Here is an 18,653-nt window from a genome sequence, read left to right on the forward strand (position 1 = left end):
CTTAGTTGGTTAAGTGCCTGACTGGCTCAGGTCATGATCTCAGGATACTGGGATCAAGCCCTGCATCAGGCTCCACTTGGCCTGGGAATCTGTTTGTCCCTCTTCCTCTGCCTCTACTAACCAACTCGGCCCCCACCAACTCATGTGCTCTCTCAAATAAATAAAATTTAAAAAAAAGTAGATCCAGGCAGAAAGAAAATAAGAGTAAGAGCATAATATGAAACAAGGAAAAGGATTAACTCAGGCCTGCTTTTTTTGTGTGTAGAGTTAGGGCAGAAACTGTGACTCCCACTTTATTAGAACCAAAGTAAAGAGAATACGTTATGAGAGTCACAGTATCCATATGTAAAAGCAAACCAGTTACTCTAAAGGAAAGTTTTTCCTGGTAGTGAAAACTGAAGACGTGGATTTTCTCTTCTTTTGGATTTTAAAGGTGGTAACATGATGTAGCAGGATTTTTGGTAACATTTGGGACACAATTCCAAAACCCAGTTTATTCGAGTGGATAGTTCTATAAAATCAGTAGTATGGTACACACATGTGTTTTTTGATAGTTTGACTTGACCCAAGGATAAAATTTGGATTAAAAAATAAATGGGCTATTTTTTGTTCTAAAAAATAGCATGCATATCTCTCAATTCCTAATGAATGAATGAATATGTATGTATACACATTGTGTATGTATATGTATACACATATTTTTCTTAACTATGGTTTTATTTTTTTCTCTATTTTTTTTTTTTTGTTACATAAATTAACCCATTTATTATAGGCTAGCAATGTTTCAAACGGTGGTGCTTCTACTGGTCTTTCAACTCCTTCAGTCTTCTGATGGCAGACTTTACTGTGACGGCAGAAGTGGTGTTATAGGTCCAGGCGCCACCAGCGACGGTTTTCATGCAGTAGCCACAATGCCAGATCCCCACAGCTCGTCTTTTCATCTTGGTTTTGCCACAGAAGGAGCAAGTGTACTTGGCGTGCTGGCTTATCTCAATCTTCTTCACCATCTTCCTGAGGGAGGCACCATAACGGGTCCCGTATTTGCCCACGATTCCGACCTTCTTGGTGCGTTTAGCCATGTCGCCTCAAACTAGGTCTGAGCCCCCTTTTTTCTCTATTTTTTAAACCATGTTTTTAATGGGAATTAGACAATAGAAACTTTTTATATTCTTGGGCAAGAACCTATGTGGTTCATTAAGGCATGTCTCTATGCTTTGATAGACAGCTGAGCAGAGGCCATGTGAGTTGATATTCCTCAATAATAATATTGCATAGTATTGGGTTCCTAGGTGGCTCAGTGGGTTAAAGCCTCTGCCTTTGGCTCAGGTCATGATCCCAGAGTCCTGGGATCAAGCCCCACGTCCAGCTCTCTGCTTGGCAGGGAGCCTGCTTCTCCGTCTCTCTCTGCCTGTCTCTCTGCCTACTTGTGATCTCTGTCTGTCAAATAAATAAATAAAATCTTAAAAAAATAATATTGCATAGTATTAAAACTGTATTGCCAGGTACTTAAATAAGTGCTTTTATTTGCACTTTTTAATTTAATCCTCACAATAACCCCTTGAAAATAGGTGCTGTGGCTATCTGTATTTCACAGATGAAAAAAGTAAGGTAAATAAGTTGTTCAACGTTGTATTACAAATAAGTAATAGAATCAGGATTCTGTTTCTGGCAATTATGCCTCTCTTTCTACTACAGTATAAGGCTGATGAAAATTAAGAAGCCTAATGCAGGATTTGTGCTTGAGTTAGGAGGTTAGGAAATTCAGATAGAGCCAAGGTTTTCCTTCAAGAAATAGTTTTTAGGTCTACTCTCATACAGATGGGTGAAGAAAACTACTTTGTACATTCACAGAAGTTTTGCTTGAGATAAGTTTGTTTTGCATTTTCTTGAGCTTCCTTTTCTCATTTTTACCTAGCTAAATCCCACTCTTCTGAATAGCTATTGTTGAATATGATCATTATCTTGAATATTATCACTTTTATTCTTATTTTATGATTATTAAGCTTTCAGATTGTAAAGAATCAAAATATAAGCAAATGGAATTATTTAAATACTTTCTATAAAGTCAATTTTGCAGCATGTCTTTTTATATTTTTACAATTTTAAAATATTTTCTGCAATTTTCTTAATATTCATGATATTTTGGAATTATTTCATTGAAACAAGGGAAAGTGTTTAGTATGTTTTGCAGCTGGCGTTCCTAAAAGCTGAATGAAAACTGCGAAGTCAATTTCATTATGATATTTATACTTTTATTAAAATTCTTGTGTTTGAATGCTTGTGTTTATGCACACTGTTTTGAAATGAACCTAGTAATTTATGTTTGAAACTACTTTAATTTCACAAATAAGAAGTAACTAAATTTTATAGGACTAGTTCTATTCATAGTAATCTGACTTTAACATATGATCAAAATTTTAACATTTTTCTATGTTAACTTTCAGGTCGAAGGTCTAGAACAGATGTGGAAAGATGTTCACTTCAGAGAAAGGGGCTGTGGAGGAATGGTTGTCAGAGTTTAAGGTAATATTTACTGTTTCAGTATAATAATTATATTCCAAAGAAGTTTTCTTTGGGGTTTAAATCCCAGTGGCTGTTTTTAAAATTTTATTTTACTTTTTATAATTTTTATTTTTTATGCCTGAAAGTCTAAGTATCTATGGAAGCAGAAATATGTTCCAACAAATCTTAATAAGGAATTTTTACACATAGTAATTCTTTCCAGGAAATAAATTCATTTTTCTCCAAGTGGTTAAAAGAGTTTGTTTTCTCCTTTTCATAGCAACCTCACAAAGAATGGTTAAAGTTTCTGAATGTTAATATTACCCCCTCCAACCATCAAAGATTCAGTGTTAAAATGTTTTTCCCAGTTTGGAGGGGAACAGGAGTGGGTATGATCAACAACGGGGAGAAGATGGGAAGATATTTACCCACCTTTCTACCAATGGATCCTTCTTTAGGTGGCTAACTTTTGGGTTTTTTCTTATGAAGTTTTCTGTATAATAGCTAAAATTGTGGGGGTTTTTGTTTTTTGTTTGTTTGTTTGTTTTTTGCCGGGGAGCTGGTACAGAGGGAAAGGGAAGGAAAGAAAGAGAGAACCTTAAGCAGGCTCCACGCCCAGTGCAGAGCCTGATAGGGAGCTCTATTTCACAACCCTGAGATCATGACTGAGCCAATATCAAGAGTTGAACCCTTCACCAACTGAACCACCCAGGGACCCCTCATATTATATTCTTTAACCAGTAAATTACCTTCTCCTTGTCCTTTAGGTCTTCTTACATATAATTATGTGAACTTCATGATCCTAAACCATAGGAATGAAGAGTTTGGGCTGTAACTGTCACTTTTTTGTCCAGCCTAATCAGTCCATGACTTTCAAGGACAAATGTATAGTCTGAAAAAGTCAGACTTACTGGCTTGTTTCAAAGAGGGAGACTACAACAGGCACTATATGAGCATCTCAGCAAACAGAAGAAAAGATAAAATCATGGGATTTGGAGGAAAGGTGAAGTTTAGATGAAATTTAAATGAAGCAGTATTTTTATGGGCTTGATCAAAACAAAGCAGAGCTGTATGTAATGGAGTCAAAATCTGGTGTGGACTTCAAAGTGGACCCAGGGTCATGTTGTCTTGGAAACTACAAAATTAACATCTATGTGGGATGTTATACACAGAAACCCCTTATCTGAAGCTCTGGCTCTGTACCTTGGTTGAAAATCAAACCTGTTTCTCTGTGTCAAGGTGACTTAGATCCTCCAGGCAAGAGTGATGTTTCATTCTTTTTGATTCATGTTTATACAGCCACGGTTTTGATGTCTATGATTTTAGATAATAAGCCTTCTCAGTGAATAAGAATACAGTTAATCACTCAAAAAGGGAGGTTGTTATGAAACTTAAGCTGCAGTGTGTCCTTGAGAGAAGCAATGTTTCCTGTTAATTTTGCAGCTTGCCTTATCAGTCATTATTATCTCATCCTGACAAATGCCTGGGCACATTTTCACTTTGTCAGTTATTATAGTCATGAGTTGAGTATCCTTCTACAGATCCCTTAAGTCATCATAAGTGATGTAGAATCTTATAAAAGTGCACTGTATATAATGCCTTCTATATATTTTAATAATTTGATTAAACATTCTGCATATGTTGTTTTTCTAAGTGTTCGAGTTGTTTTGAAGCCTTTTTTTGCTTCTGGAGCGTTTGACATGGTTCATTATATCATGATTTAAAAAAAAATATTTATTTATTTGAGAGAGAGAGAGCACAAAAGGGGAGAGATGCAGAGGGAGAAGCAGACTCTCCACTGAGCAAGGAGCCAGACATGGGGCTTGATCCCAGGACCCTGGAATCATGACCTGAGCCAAAGGCAGACGCTTAACTGATTGAGCCACCCAGTTACCCCATGATGATTTTTTTGACAGGTTGATGGAAATTTTCAAGTTTAAGAGTTGAGTACTACTTCTACGGCATTCTTATGTTTAATAGTGAAGTGAAATTTGCAAAAACAAATACAGCCAGCCCATTAGCTGTTTTTCTGTAGGGAGTTGTGGAAAGGGGGCATGTTAAGGATGGGGGAAAGGTCAACTACTAAGGCAAGTAATTGAAAATCATGACTGATCCCCTTACCTTCCTGTCTGTTTATTCCCTTTCTCTCCTAGCTTGGATATGTAGCACTCTAGCAAGTAAGTGTAGCAGTGAAGGGTAAGGGGGCAGTGCAGTAAATAGTATGGGCAACAGTATGCCTAGTGTTTGAGGAAGTGGGTAGTTGGGCAGAGGATTGCAGAGGTGACATGCAGAAGATTCAGCCAGACTGGTTACATTGGTAGGTTGGTTACTTTGAGTAAATAAGTAAATACATGGAGGATGATAATGGGAGTTAGGTTTCTCTATATCTGAGAAAAGAATTAGAAACGTGGAATGAGGAAATTCAAGAAAGAACGCTAAGGTGTTAGCTTAGAATTGAAAGAATCAGTATGAACTCATGGATCTAAATATGTATATGATAAATTTATACATGTAAAACTGTACATAAATGCATCCATATATTTCCCAGCTTTAGTCACTGGGAGGACCAAGAAACAATGCCACCCTGGTAGTAATGAGTACACCATGCACCCAGATCTTGTTTTCTAAATACTGTCTTCCACTAAAAGAAGCTAGGATGTGAATAAAGTATTATCTGAATAATCTTTTAGCAATATAACATATATTATGTGGGTAGCACTATTTTATCAAAATTTTTATGAGTTTAACTCAAGGATAAAGAAAATTTTCCATTGGAAGAAGGGGAGTAAAATCTTGGGCCCCATGAATTAAAAAAATAATTTTCCTCTGCCCCCCCAAGATTAAATTTACCCAATTTCTTTTCTTTCTTTTTTTTTTTTTTTTAAGAGATCTTATTTATTTATTTGACAGAGAGAGCATGAGCTGGAAGGAGGGGCAAAGGGAGAGGAAAAAGCAGGCTTCCTGATAAGCAGGAAACCCATCCCGGAGCTTGATGCCAGGACACTGGGATCATGACCTGAGCCAAAGGCAGACGCTTATCTGACCAAGCCACACAGGCACCCCTAAATTTAGCTAATTTCCAATCAGTCAATCATTCATTCCAATGAATGTTTTAAATTTACATTATAGCTAAAGAGAAGATACTTTCTATTCGTTGTTTAATTTGGTAAGTGTTCCTGAAAATTATTTTGAGTGTATTCTGAATTCTGTTAATATGTATTGAATTCAGCTCTGTTTATGTTTGATAAAGAGATTAAGCTTATCAGGCAAAATCAGCAGTATATTAAAGGTAATAGAAAGTACAGAAGTGTTGAGAACATATTTTAAGTACTTTTTAAATTAGAGTGTCTTGTCTTTTGAGATGATTTGTGATGTTAGTTACATCTTTTGGTTAAAATATTTAAGAAAGGAAGTTTGGGTATATATATGTGTGTGTATATATGTATATACATATATACACACACACATATACACATAATAGAGAGAGAGAGATTGAGTGAGAGAAGAAGGGGGAAGCCTCTGTTTGGTTATTTAATTTTATAACCATGATACTATTAAAGCTATAAGATCATCGGATTGATGAAGTAGTCCAAACACATAGGTACTCAGAATAATAATGATGATGTAATCTTTATTATTCTGCTAGGTGGTTTTATGATGTTGGAAAAATCACATTAACTTTTTTATGTTTCAATATCCTCATCAGAAAGAGTGAAGTGGGCAGTCTGTGAAGATGATTTTAGTTTTACATTGTTCTTTGGTCACAGTCCGAACTCCCAGCCCTATATTCACCATGCTCACAAATGCACAAGGACAACACAATTTGTTTTGTGCAATTTTTTTTTTTTTTTTTTTGCCTTTGGAAAAACTACTCATACCTACTCTAGCTATGGGCCCTCATTAAATATTCTCTTTGTATACCAACAAAGTGATTAGACTTGAGACTTCATTATTTTAGTATTTCATTAATAGTTCAGTTTCTTTTTTTTTCAAGATTTTTTTCAAGATTCATTTATGTTAGAGAGAGAGTGAGCACAAGTTGGGGAAGGGGCAGAGGGAGAGAGAGAGAGAAGCAGACTCCTAGCTGAACAGGGAGCCCCTTGAGAACTAGACTCTAGGACCCTGAGATCATGACCTGAGTCGAAATCCAAGAGTTGGTTGCTCAACTCACCCAAGTGCCCCTAGATTTTATTTATTTATTCATTTGAGAGAGAGACAGAGAGAGAGTACACCCACATACATGAATGGGGGGAGTGGTGGGCAGAGGAAGAGGGAGAGAGAGAACCTCTCAAGCCAACTTCACTATAGTGCAGAGCTGAAAGAGGGGCTTAATCCCAGGACCCTGAGATCATGACATGACCTGAAACCAAGAACCGGCTGCTCAACCAACTGGGCCACCCAGGCTCCCCTCAGAGTCTATCTTTTTAAAGATGTATTTGTAAAGTATTATCTTCCAGGTTGTATTGTGTTTTTCTTAATGTTATGTGTAGATTTATCTAGCAGATTTATAGACTCCTAATTTTTCGATTTTCTGCTAATCACTGAATCTTAAAATCTAATCTATGTATAGTGTTGAATTGAGTTGTTTTATTTATTGGCTCTCTGTCGTCTGTCTTCATTAATTCTCTTCCACCCAACCTATATCACCTCCTTACAGTTTTAAAAAACCATCTGCCAAATGATAAACTTTAGTATGAAGCATCTGTCTTCTTCAAATTTTGCTAAGACTAATTTCTCATTATTCTATTTTATTTATTTATTTTTTTCTCCAGTTCTGCCTTCTGAAAAGTGAGCAAACTTAGGTGGTGTTTAAGAAGGCCAGTACAGGGGTGCCTGGGTGACTCAGTAGGTTAAAGCCTCTGCCTTCGGCTCAGGTCATCATCAGATACCTGATGATACCCTCAGCATCAGGTCATCAGCCCTGCATCAGGCTCTCCATTCAGCGGGGAGCCTGCTTCCCCCTCTTAGTCTGTCAAATAAATAAATAAATAAATAATCTTTAAGAAGGCCAGTACCTTTGAACTAGTACAGTGCAAGAAAATATAAAGGTTTACTGTAATAGTATTTAAATCCAATGGGCTCTGTCAGATGTTAAGTTTTTCAAAGCACTGTTCATAAACACAGCAATTATATTTTCTCCTTCTTTAGACAAAAATGGCTTTTCCACATTTACAGAATGAAATAATGACAGAATTGTGCACTAATTTTTAGAAGACCCTTCCTCTTATTTAGCAGCATGGTGTCCTAGGCCCAGGGTATTTTCTGGGGTTTGTCAGAGAAGAGCTATTCTTTTGCCTTCTGCTGTTTCACAGAAAATATTTTATCTCATGAGGGTTGATTGGTACATAAACTGAAAATTGTAATTCACATTTTTTTAAATTTTATTTATTTGACAGAGAGAAATCACAACTAGGCAGAGAGGCAGGCAGAGAGAGAGGAGGAAGCAGGCTCCCCGTGGAGCAGAGAGCCCGATGTGGGGCTCTATCCCAGGACCCTGGGATCATGACCTGAGCTGAAGGCAGAGGCTTTAACCCACTGAGCCACCCAGGCTCCCCTGTAATTCACATTTTAAAAAAGATTTTATTTATGTGTGAGAGAGATACAGACAGACGGAAATAGTGACAGATAGTGAGAGAGAAAAGATTGAAGGAGGCTTCCCGCTGAGCAGGGAGCCCAACATGGGGCTCCATCTCAGGACCCTGGGATCATTACCTGAGCTGAAGGCAGATGCTTAACCAACTTAGCCATCCAGGCACCCTTGTAATTCACATTTTTAATGAATGTTACAGTTTTAGCCTAGATAGTATATGTAATATTATAATAATCTTTCTATTCATTAATCTTTTTTTAAAGATTTATATTTCAGTTCACTAAGTTTTAAATTTTATGGTTAGACACACACACACACGTATATTTCATATATATAACTCAGGTTCATTTCCATTCAGGGAGTTAAAAATCTGTTGTTTATTTGGCCATTATTCCCTTTTATATAAATTCCCCTAGTATTAGGTTACTCTTGATCAAATAACGGAAATGAAATGTTGCCTGGGGATCTTTTGTTACATGCTTTTGAAATATTGAAGAATGCCCTAATCTCCTCTTTATGTAAGCAATTGCAGTGAAACTTTTTTTTTTCCTCTGGAGAATGGTGGAAGGTTTCCAGATAGTTCACATTTACTTAGCATTCTAGTACACAAAATATCTTATTGACTTAAAAAAAGAATCTATTCAATTATATATCTTAAAATGAAATGTGACCTATTTTTAAAGAATCTACTGAAGTGTAAACAGTGGCAGTGTTTGTTTCTTATTCTGCTCATCTCTATTGAATCCCTTCAGCCAAGGTTTGAATATGAGGGCTTATTGTGAGTGCCATAGATGGAGAGATTATAAAATAGTTCTTGCCTTTAAGGAGCTCATGGTAAAGTAAGAATGAATCATATATCCTTAGTATAAACATTTATGCTGTTGAATTTTCTGTGTCTGTTTATGCACATGTACACCTATATACATTAACCATAACTGTTTTAAATTACAAAATACTAGGAGATGGGACATGTAAAAAATAGTGGGTATCTTGGAATGACTCTTAGCAATATCTTGAGACATTATATCTACTGCAGCGTTGTTGATTGATTGAAGTAATTTACATGAGAAAAAATAATGACTTGGAGACAGATATTAAGGAAGGGATATACTCTAGAAAGGTAGGTTTTTATCATTTGTTATGATGAAGTGTTTTGTTTTGTTTGTTTGTTTTTTTGTTTTGTTTTGTTTTTTCAGATTTCCCTACTCCTTATACCCAAAACTATCTGACTGGAGTTTTATCTCTTCCCATTCCTTTCTGGTCGTGGTGTCTTTTCTGAATGAATGGTACTGGCAAGTTGTAATTAGTTGTCCATATTTTAAATGGCATTAGGAAAATTAGTTCGCTGGTAGTGTGGCTATCTTTTTCTCCAATTCTGAGAGGTCTACAAATTTGCCCCCAATTCCTAACTTAATAGTCCCTATATGTAACTCAGAAGTTACTTTGATAGATGATCTGTGGCCTTAAGGCTTGAAACATTATTCAATCCTTATACAACATGTTTATTAAGAAATAGGATCAATACCACTGGTGAGATTTGTAACTTCTGTAATGCTACCAAAAATGTATCTCTGGTTTTACATATGTTTTGTATCCTATTTCTAACCTGAGACTGTGATCAAAGATGAAATGTTCATGATAAGAAAATTAGATATATTTTTGTTGAGATATAATTCACATGACATAAAATCCATTGTTTCAGAGGGAAAATATAGTGGTTTTTGGTATAGTTACAATGTTGCACAAATAACATCAGCATCTAATTCCATCACACCAAAAAAACCTCTATGCCTATTAGTCACCCACAATTCCTCCTCTCCCCCAGTCTCTGGCAACAATTAATCTACTTTCTTTTTATGAGTTTCCTTATTCTGGACATTTCATAAAATAAAATCTTTTTTTCTTAAAATTTGTTTAGACACTACCAGAAACATCTTTATCAAATTATGCCACAAATTTGAAAGACAAGAGTTCTTTAGTTTCATCTCTGTATAAAGTTATCCAGGAGCCACAAAGTGAGGTAAGTACTCTTACAGTTTATTGTGCTAGTAGCATTCAGTTGGTTGATTTTTAATTTTTTATTGTGAAATATAACACATATATAAAAGAGTAAGAAAAAGTATATGTTTAAAGAACTTTGGTATATATTATGGATTGTTTATCTGATTACATTTGAGAAATGGAGTGGTGGGGGGGTAAGAGTAGAATACTGTATATTCAAAAAATGGTAGAGTAAAAAAAAAGAACTATAATAAAATGAACTTCACTGTACCATCTCCTAGGCCGAGAAACAGAATTATTACCATATTCTAAAAACCATCTCTGAACATGTTCCTTCTCTTCCTTTATCTGTTTGTGTGTCTGTTTATCTATCTATCTTATTAGAAGTAGCCTAGAAAGTCAGGGCCATTATATGTATTGATTGATTCAACAAATATTTGTTTGCTCATTATGAGCCAGCTTCAATGCTAGGCAATAGAAAGTCAAAGATAAGTAACACATGGTCTTTATCCTGAAAGAAGAAAGGGAGAGAAAATAAGTAAATACATACATTCAAGGCAATGCTTAGATGGATATGCACAATTCCAGGTATGCAAGGTGAGAGGACAGTCCAAACTGTTGGGTTAGTGTATGGAGGCCTGAGAAAATGCAAAAATATTTAAGGAATGGCAAGCAGTTTGGCCCAGCTGGTGTTTCTCTGTCCTTCTTTTCTCTTACCTCCATCTTCTTTTCTTTTTTTAGAAAGAAAATTTAGTTTGAAGGTGATAAAATGATCGATACTCCAGATTCTGGTGCTTACAAACCCCATCATTCACAGTAGAAGTAGAAAAGGATTGGAAATAGTGTGGAAAATAAAAGGCATGGTACTTAGAAAAAAAACAAATAGGCTAATGCAATAGTTAACAAGAGAATAAGACTGGTACTGAAGCTGGAAAGATTAGTTTAGGCTGTAACCATGGTGAGTCTTGAATTCCTTCATAAGCAGTTTAGACTTTTTTTGCACTGAAGGCATGAGTTGGTCAGATTATTGTTTCAGGAAGTTGGCTATGTGGAGGATAGATTGGAGAATAGAAAAATTGAAAGCAGCAGATGCTGGGACAATAGCCTAGGAGAAAGCTGTTGAGAATGGAAAGAAGTGGAGTAGAGGGGAGGGATATGAGGTATGTAGTTTGGTTTTTTTTTGCTTTTTTGTTTTTTGGAGGTTTTTGTACCTTAGTTTGGTAGATCACATGGCAGCTCTAACACCACTAATGTTATCATTCATTGGTAAAATAACTTATAGCCTTAGTCTGGTCCTGTGTAGATCTATGTGCCTTTTGGATGAAGTTCACAAAGCTTCTCAAAGCTTTGGGAAAGGATTCTGGAAAAACCCAGCTTCTGACTATGCTATAAAGTACATCATGACTTTTGCAGGCTGAAGAAAAGACTGGGGATGAAATTGACAAGCCCCAAACTTTACCTAGAATCACTGAATAAAGTATTCATATTTTGCCTCTCCCTTCCTTCTCCCCAAAGCTTTCCAATTTCTATAGTATGTGTAGGAAGCTTGTTTTCTTGAAGGGTGTTAGTTTTTTAAAGTATTTGGGTAGAAGGTATTTTAAAGTTTTCGATGTTTGAGAATTATTTCACCAAATAGAATAGGTATAGGTATACACTTTATTTTTAAAAACAAGTTAATAAATCTTGTTTCTAATTTACTGTTTAGTATTTAGTATTTTGAAAGTCTTAAAAATTATTCTGTGATGAACGGTATTTTAACCAGCCTACTTTGGATATAGTTATAAGGTAAATTTCTGATAAGACTAGTTTGGTTCATAGCATTTCTTTTGTTCAGAGTGATTACAGCTCTCATGGTTCAGACCAGTATTTCTCAAAGTGTTTGTGGTGAAGAACCGGCCTTTTAAAAAATTACAGTCTGTCACAGACAAATATGTGTACATAATGTACATGGTGAGCATGTAACTCACATCATCTATGAAGTACCACACAAATTTGATAACCCCTGACTGATCTATACTTTATCCTGTTCAGTAAGTCTGCTGATCACCTACTTGAATGTTGTAGTAATATCAAGTTGCTGCAAGTTTCTAAATGTTTCCAATTTCTGCATTTACATTATTGGGCATTGGTAACATTTGTGGATAGTCTTTGGTCCATGGACCACACTTTTAGAAGTGCTAGTTAGGAGGTTTTGCATGTTAAGTTTGTTTTATGTTTTTAGCTTGATTCATGTGGTAAGGATAATGTGTATTCTGTATTCTTAAAACACAACTCAATCTTAAAAAATATACTTAGAAGTGTTTCTAAAGTATAACAGTGTAATTTACCTCAATATCATAACCCACCTTTTCCTCTTTTTATTATATTTTGTATCTTAATTTGGAGATATTCTTAAAATGTTGATATCAACCATTGTCTTTTGGCATTTTTGAAATTTGGGTAATGGTTTGGGTGTTATTTGAAGTTTGGCAAATTTGTTATTTGGATTTTATTAAGAGTACTTTTTCATTATTCAGTTTATTTCATTTAGTAAGTATTTATTGAACCCATACAATATGCCAGAAATCCCTTAGAAATGTAGAAGTGAACAAAATAGACTAAATTCTTGATCTTTTGGATTAGAACTTGTATTCTGGTAGGTGAGGTAGACATTAAGCAAATACCTAAACGAACAATAAAGTGTTAGTGATAAAACTATGAAGAAAAATAAAGTGGAGTAGGGAGAGTATGTGTTGAGATTCTGGAGGTATTGGTTGAATCAGCTCTGAATGAACAAGGGGGGGGACATAAAACTAGGGGCAAGAGTTTTCCAGGAGATGGAATAGTAAATGCAAAGATCCTGAGAGAGGAAATGTGTGGTATGTTCAAGAACTTGTAGACAGTTTATGGGTACAATGGAGTTTGCTTGACTAGTCCTTTTAACTGACTATAACTTTAAGACAGCCATATGATTAGAGGCTAACAGAGCTCAACTGTCTTATGAAACCAGCTGTTTTGTGAAAGAGCCATATAAAATCTCTTTGGTGTTCTAGGCATAGGGAGCCCTGACTAAGGAGAGATCATTCAGGGGGTACTGATACCTGAACAGTGGTGTCCTTCCAACTTTTCTGTTTCTGTATCTTTTTCCTACCTATGCTCCTGAGTAATAGTTCAAAGTAAAAAATTAATTTGCAAGATTTTCTTGTAAATTTATGAAAACTACACTCTTTTCCAACTTCTATCCCTGCTTTAATCGTTCAAAGGCATTTTTATGTCACATTTCTATTATCATTAGAAATCTCTCTTAGGATACAGACTTCTTACTTACAAATTGATTTTTTAAAAGTTTATTTATAACTTACTTGCTTTAGAATCCAGAATGTATTTTAGAATGGGAAAAAGTTACGTGATGATTAGGTTCTTATTAGACCCATAAAAGCCCATTTAATACCTGAAAATATATTTGAGGTACAATTCTCTCTTAATAATACTGTAAAATGTACCCACCAAATACAATATGTCCATGAGAAAATACATATAAAAATTCAAACCAAACACTAGTTAACACAGCATGTTCTAATGCTCCATTGCTTGTCTCAAATATATTCAAGTTAGATAAGTCAAATACTGCCTGTATTTCCTATGTTATGTATTTGTCTATGCTTTTCTGATATTTTTCAGGTATGTTTGTAAAGGAGTCAAAAAATGTTAGCTCCAGTTCTAACATTTGTGAGCTGCATAATTTTGGCCATAGTAGATAGCCTCTTTGTCTCAATTTCCTTGTGTAGAAAGTATGGATAATGATATTCTACCCTACAGTGGTGTGGGAATTGAACAGGTTCAAGTCCTTTGAAAGTACTTTGCAAGTTGTAAAACACTGCACAGATATTGGTATATCTCTCTCTTGGTTTGACATGCATAATTTTATCTAACCTCATTGTAACAATGATTTCTCCACTTGGTCCTGCTTTCATAAAGCAAAAACTCTTTTAATTTTGAATTCTAATTTGGTTGTAAGATTTTTTGAGGGTATTTTGATTAAAGCTGATTATGTTTCATGCAGACTATTGAATAAATTTTCAACATAAGATTTCATAATTTTGCGAATTATGTTTGCTTATATAAATTGCTTTAACCAAAGATTTCCCAGGTATTTAAGGATGAGGCTATTATACAACAATACAAGATTGCTAACATTGGTCCACCAAGAAATTTTAAAGACTCTACTCTGAAAGCCAAACATTTCCCTGCCAGTTTTTCTTTTTTCCTACTACCCCCAACCTAGTTATTTCAAATTCCTACTTTAAAAACATCTCTTGTTTTCTATGAATGGGATTACTTTGCCTCTAGCTGTCCAGTTTCCTGTTACCCTTGCCATGCCCTCTGACAACCATTTTGGGAATGAAAAAAATATACCTTAACTGTCAGTAGTTAGATAATTTTTCTATAGGAAAAATTAATTACACAATGCTTATTGCAGTGTAATTTCCACTATACCTTGTATATATAATACTGACTTTAATTATACACAGTATATTTTACATATTTAGCATATTTGAAATCAGAACATCCACCATATGTTAGTTTCTGTTCATTACAATTACTGGAAGTAGAGATTTTGTTTAGTAAATTAACTTAAATCTATTGCCTAAGTTAGTGAAGTGAATGAACTCTAGTTCATTGAAAATATAACAGCCTGAAAAATTTCTGAAAAATCAGTACCCTGTAAATCTCTTCACATATTTATGACTTGTGTGTGATCATTGTATATGCTTTAAGATAATCCTTACATATAAGAGTATCTTGTGTTAACTTTCTGTTTTTTAAAAAAGTGTCTATGATATAGATACAGTTACCTCTATTAACTGGGTAATGCTGGCATGTGGTGGGAGAGGAAAAGATTATAGATAACTCCAGATTGTGTTTCAGATAAAATGATAGCAATGCTTAGATTATCCAGGTACAATGAATCATGGTTACAATAGAGATCTAGACCTAGGGGTGCTGTAATTATTCAGCTATTCCACACACATTGCTGTGGGGTGCTGCCTAATTATAAGCTCAGGAAGGTAATGTGATGATTTCCATTTCAATTTCTCAACCCTGTATGTAATCATGTATATATTGGCATGTTTTTTTCAGGAAAATAGGAGGCTAGAGAAGAAACTTCTTACAACCTAACTATTTTAATAAGTTAAAAAGCTGGTATGAATAACAATACCACTTTAGAGTTATAGATTATTTTAAAGTTTACAGGTGCTTCCAAATACATTTGTTCTGCACTGTTTGGCCTTCCACTAGAAGTAAACTTTAAAAGGTTTGCTAAATAACTTAGCAGTGAATAGTTTTGCTTTAAAAAAAATGAAAACATTTATATATTTCAGTAATTACCAATCAGGGAAAGCCATTTTTATTTCCTATGTCAGTGTCATTCAAATACAGTCTAATCCTTGAATTAACACTTCATCTTTTTTCCAGTTGCTAGAACCTGTCTGTCACCAGCTCTTCGAATTCTATCGCAGTGGAGAAGAGCAGTTGCTTCGATTTACACTGCAGTTTCTTCCAGAATTGATTTGGTGCTACCTTGCTGTCTCAGCCAGCAGAAATGTTCATAGCAGTGGATGTATTGAAGCTCTTCTTCTAGGGGTTTACAATTTGGTTTGTATTTAATGCAGTTAACAGATGTTTGTCAAAAGCAAATATATAACCTTTTCAGCAAAAGTGAATACATAATATTAATTACTTTTCATTGTAGTCAAGCTAATATTTGTTTTTCATACATCAAATGATGCATAGCTCATTCTCCTAAAAATAACCTTATGGAGGTTGAAGGCCATACAGGCATACATATAATTATGTGAATATACCTTATTGGATTGATTGAAGACTGAAAATCAGACTATTTCAGTTCTTTTATAGATAGATCTAAAAATATCAATGTTGAATTTTAAATTTTTAAAATTTAAAATTTATTGTTTATAAATTTTCTTTTAGTGGCCTTCACAGAAAACTTAGGAGAAAAGATCTAGTCTAATATGTACCGCTAATAATTTCATAAAATCTGGACTGTTTCTGGATTTACATACCATTGATTTAACAGATAGTTTTCATTCTAGATATTTAGGGTTTCTACTTTTTAAAAAGGAAAAGAAATTTAAGGGCCTTTTCTTGACATATTTCATAACTATGTTAATTGATTTAGAAAATGTAACTTTTTACATAAGGATAACCAGTGATTATTAAGACATTACACATCTCTATTTCAGCTATCCTATGTTACTTACATCTTAAAGAAGAAGGTTAACTCCTGGTGTTTATAAATATTTGATAACTGATCATCATAGTTTATGATTTTAGTTGGCCTTAAATTCCTTTCATTTCAGGTCTTTTTTTAAGACTAACAGCTTATAATTAGTTTTTAAACTTTTGTATAAGAAATAAATATTTTAAGATTTTTTTCCACTTTTATAGGAAATAGTTGACAAACAGGGACATAGCAAAGTACTGAGTTTTACGATTCCATCTTTATCCAAACCATCTGTATATCATGAAGTAAGTGACATTTTATCAAGGTAAATTTTTTGGTTCTAAGATTTGAAATTGCTATAAATTAGGGTCTGGTTATTGAGGCCCCCCAAAATTGATTAATTTATTACTACCTTAAAAAGTATAAAACAACAGACAAGGTATTTACTATCCCTAAAGTGAAATGAGAAATCAGAATTATAAAACTTTAAAATCTGATTGTTTAAGAGATCTATTGAAAATATTCATTTTGAAATATTTTTCTCTCCTTTTGATGGATAAAACTAGTCTAATATTTTTGTATGTGGCAATTATATATTTCTGGGGTAGAACTTTTTTAAGTTCTTATTTTAATTCCAGTATACTTTACATATAGCATTATGTCTGTACAATATAGTGATTCAACAGTTCCATACATGGTCCAGTATTGGTGTAGAATTTTTTAAGTTAAACTAATTTTATTTTTATTTGTGGTTTTGTTTTTAATTAATTGTTAAAACTTTGAGCAGTTACAATATTTTTAAGATATATGATGTTCATAGCAATCGTTCTTAGTGGTTTATAAATTCTTATTATCACATTTTCAATAGAATGGCTTTTTCTTCTTTATTCAAATGTGTCTAGCCTTCCAGCATTGGGTCCATGGCTCTGACTGAGAGTGCATTATCCCAGCATGGTTTGTCAAAAGTTGTGTACAGTGGACCTCACCCCCAAAGGGAGATGCTGACAGCACAGAATAGGTATACTGTGGAGACATAACCTACCACACTGATTTTTTTTAAAAGTATTTCAGCATATTTATAAATAATGTTTATTGAGCTATATGTACACTTTAAAAAAATACTTGGTTATTTTATACAAGAGAAAACACATTTGTGTGATTTGTTACTTTATACTTTGGTTTAGATGTCATCTGGAGCATTGAATTTTTAAGATAATCTGCACGTGACTGTAACTTGAGAAGTCTTTTCTCTTCAGTTTTGTATTGTTACTGATATGGTTATATTGTATGGGTCTGTTCTCTAACATAATATCTTTCCATAATGCCTGCCTAATTATGGTTGACTTCTTAGAATTCTAAAGATTTGTAAATATTCTTTTGGTTTGTTTTTAGGTTTGAAGTGTTAACATTCCTTTTGTTGTGTTACAACGCTGCCTTAACCTACATGCCCAGTGTTTCTCTTCAATCATTGTGTCAAATTTGTTCAAGGTAAACAAAAATTCAAATGTTTTTAATATTGAAATATATGAATCTGAGATTGTGAGTTTGTTACATATCTAAATTATTTTTATTTTGTTTAATCATTTAAAACATTCAAGAATTTAATATGAAGCTCAGCCTAGCCAGCATTTATAAAGCTCCCGATAAATGACAGTTCCAAAAAACATAATGAAGAAAGTAAAGCTGAATTACATTTCAGTGGAATATTTAACCAGAAAAGAATCATACTGCATAATTAAAAAGATGGAACTGTTAAAACCTTTTGATTTCTGTCATGTGGTTTGTTTCTGTTTTGTTTGTTACTTTGTTTTTATTTATTTTTATTGTACCCTAATTTGGTACCAAGAAACAAGTAAGAGATACTGTTTTTAAATTCTCCTTGTTAAGAAAAAAAATGAACCAAGAGGTTGATTAAATAAATTACAATAGTCCTTAGGTATGCTATGCAAACATTTAAAAATTGTGATTTAAATTAAATTAAATTTATATTTAAATTAAATATATACTATTTAGTGATAGTATATATGGTATGATTCCAGCATTGACTATGACTAGAATATTAATAATACTTATGTCTAATTGGTGGAATTTATTTTAATTTTTTTCCTGTGTGATTTTTTGTCATTCTTTAAATTTTCTATGATGAATATATTACCTTTGGAAAAAAGAAAACAAAACAGAAGACAGAGAAAATGCCTTTAGTAATACAAGTAAATAAGGGGAAATGGAATTAAGAGGTTTTTAGAATAATTTAGATTTGGGGAACTCACTTAGAAGATGCAACTTTGGAAAGTTAATAAGAGGGAGGATATCTAGAGCAATACTTAAAATCAA

At 33.9% G+C, this 18,653-nt stretch overlaps 2 protein-coding genes across 4 annotated transcripts in view; one reads left to right on the plus strand and one right to left on the minus strand.

Annotated features, from left to right (window-relative positions):
• The window catches only part of FAM126A (family with sequence similarity 126 member A), a 109,842-nt gene that overhangs the window by 55,497 nt on the left and 35,692 nt on the right, over nt 1-18,653 (plus strand). For all 3 annotated transcript variants that reach the window (XM_046020704.1, XM_046020706.1, XM_046020705.1), the window contains exons 2-7: nt 2,445-2,523; nt 10,011-10,112; nt 15,551-15,730; nt 16,544-16,624; nt 17,222-17,337; nt 17,712-17,807. In XM_046020704.1, coding sequence (XP_045876660.1) covers nt 2,473-2,523; nt 10,011-10,112; nt 15,551-15,730; nt 16,544-16,624; nt 17,222-17,337; nt 17,712-17,807 — 626 coding nt within the window. In that variant the 5' untranslated portion in view covers nt 2,445-2,472. The remainder of the gene's footprint in view (nt 1-2,444; nt 2,524-10,010; nt 10,113-15,550; nt 15,731-16,543; nt 16,625-17,221; nt 17,338-17,711; nt 17,808-18,653) is intronic.
• Nucleotides 747-1,085, minus strand: LOC123951741 (60S ribosomal protein L37a-like). The gene has a single exon (XM_046020707.1). It carries the CDS (start codon nt 1,077-1,079, stop codon nt 801-803), a length of 279 nt encoding a protein of 92 aa, XP_045876663.1. The 5' UTR covers nt 1,080-1,085; the 3' UTR covers nt 747-800.

Source organism: Meles meles, chromosome 10 (assembly GCF_922984935.1).
Source record: "Meles meles chromosome 10, mMelMel3.1 paternal haplotype, whole genome shotgun sequence".
NCBI lineage: Eukaryota > Metazoa > Chordata > Mammalia > Carnivora > Mustelidae > Meles > Meles meles.

Bases quoted from the DNA above. Each gene is read 5' to 3' on its own strand.
- LOC123951741 (XM_046020707.1), bottom strand. From the start codon at position 1,079: ATGGCTAAACGCACCAAGAAGGTCGGAATCGTGGGCAAATACGGGACC.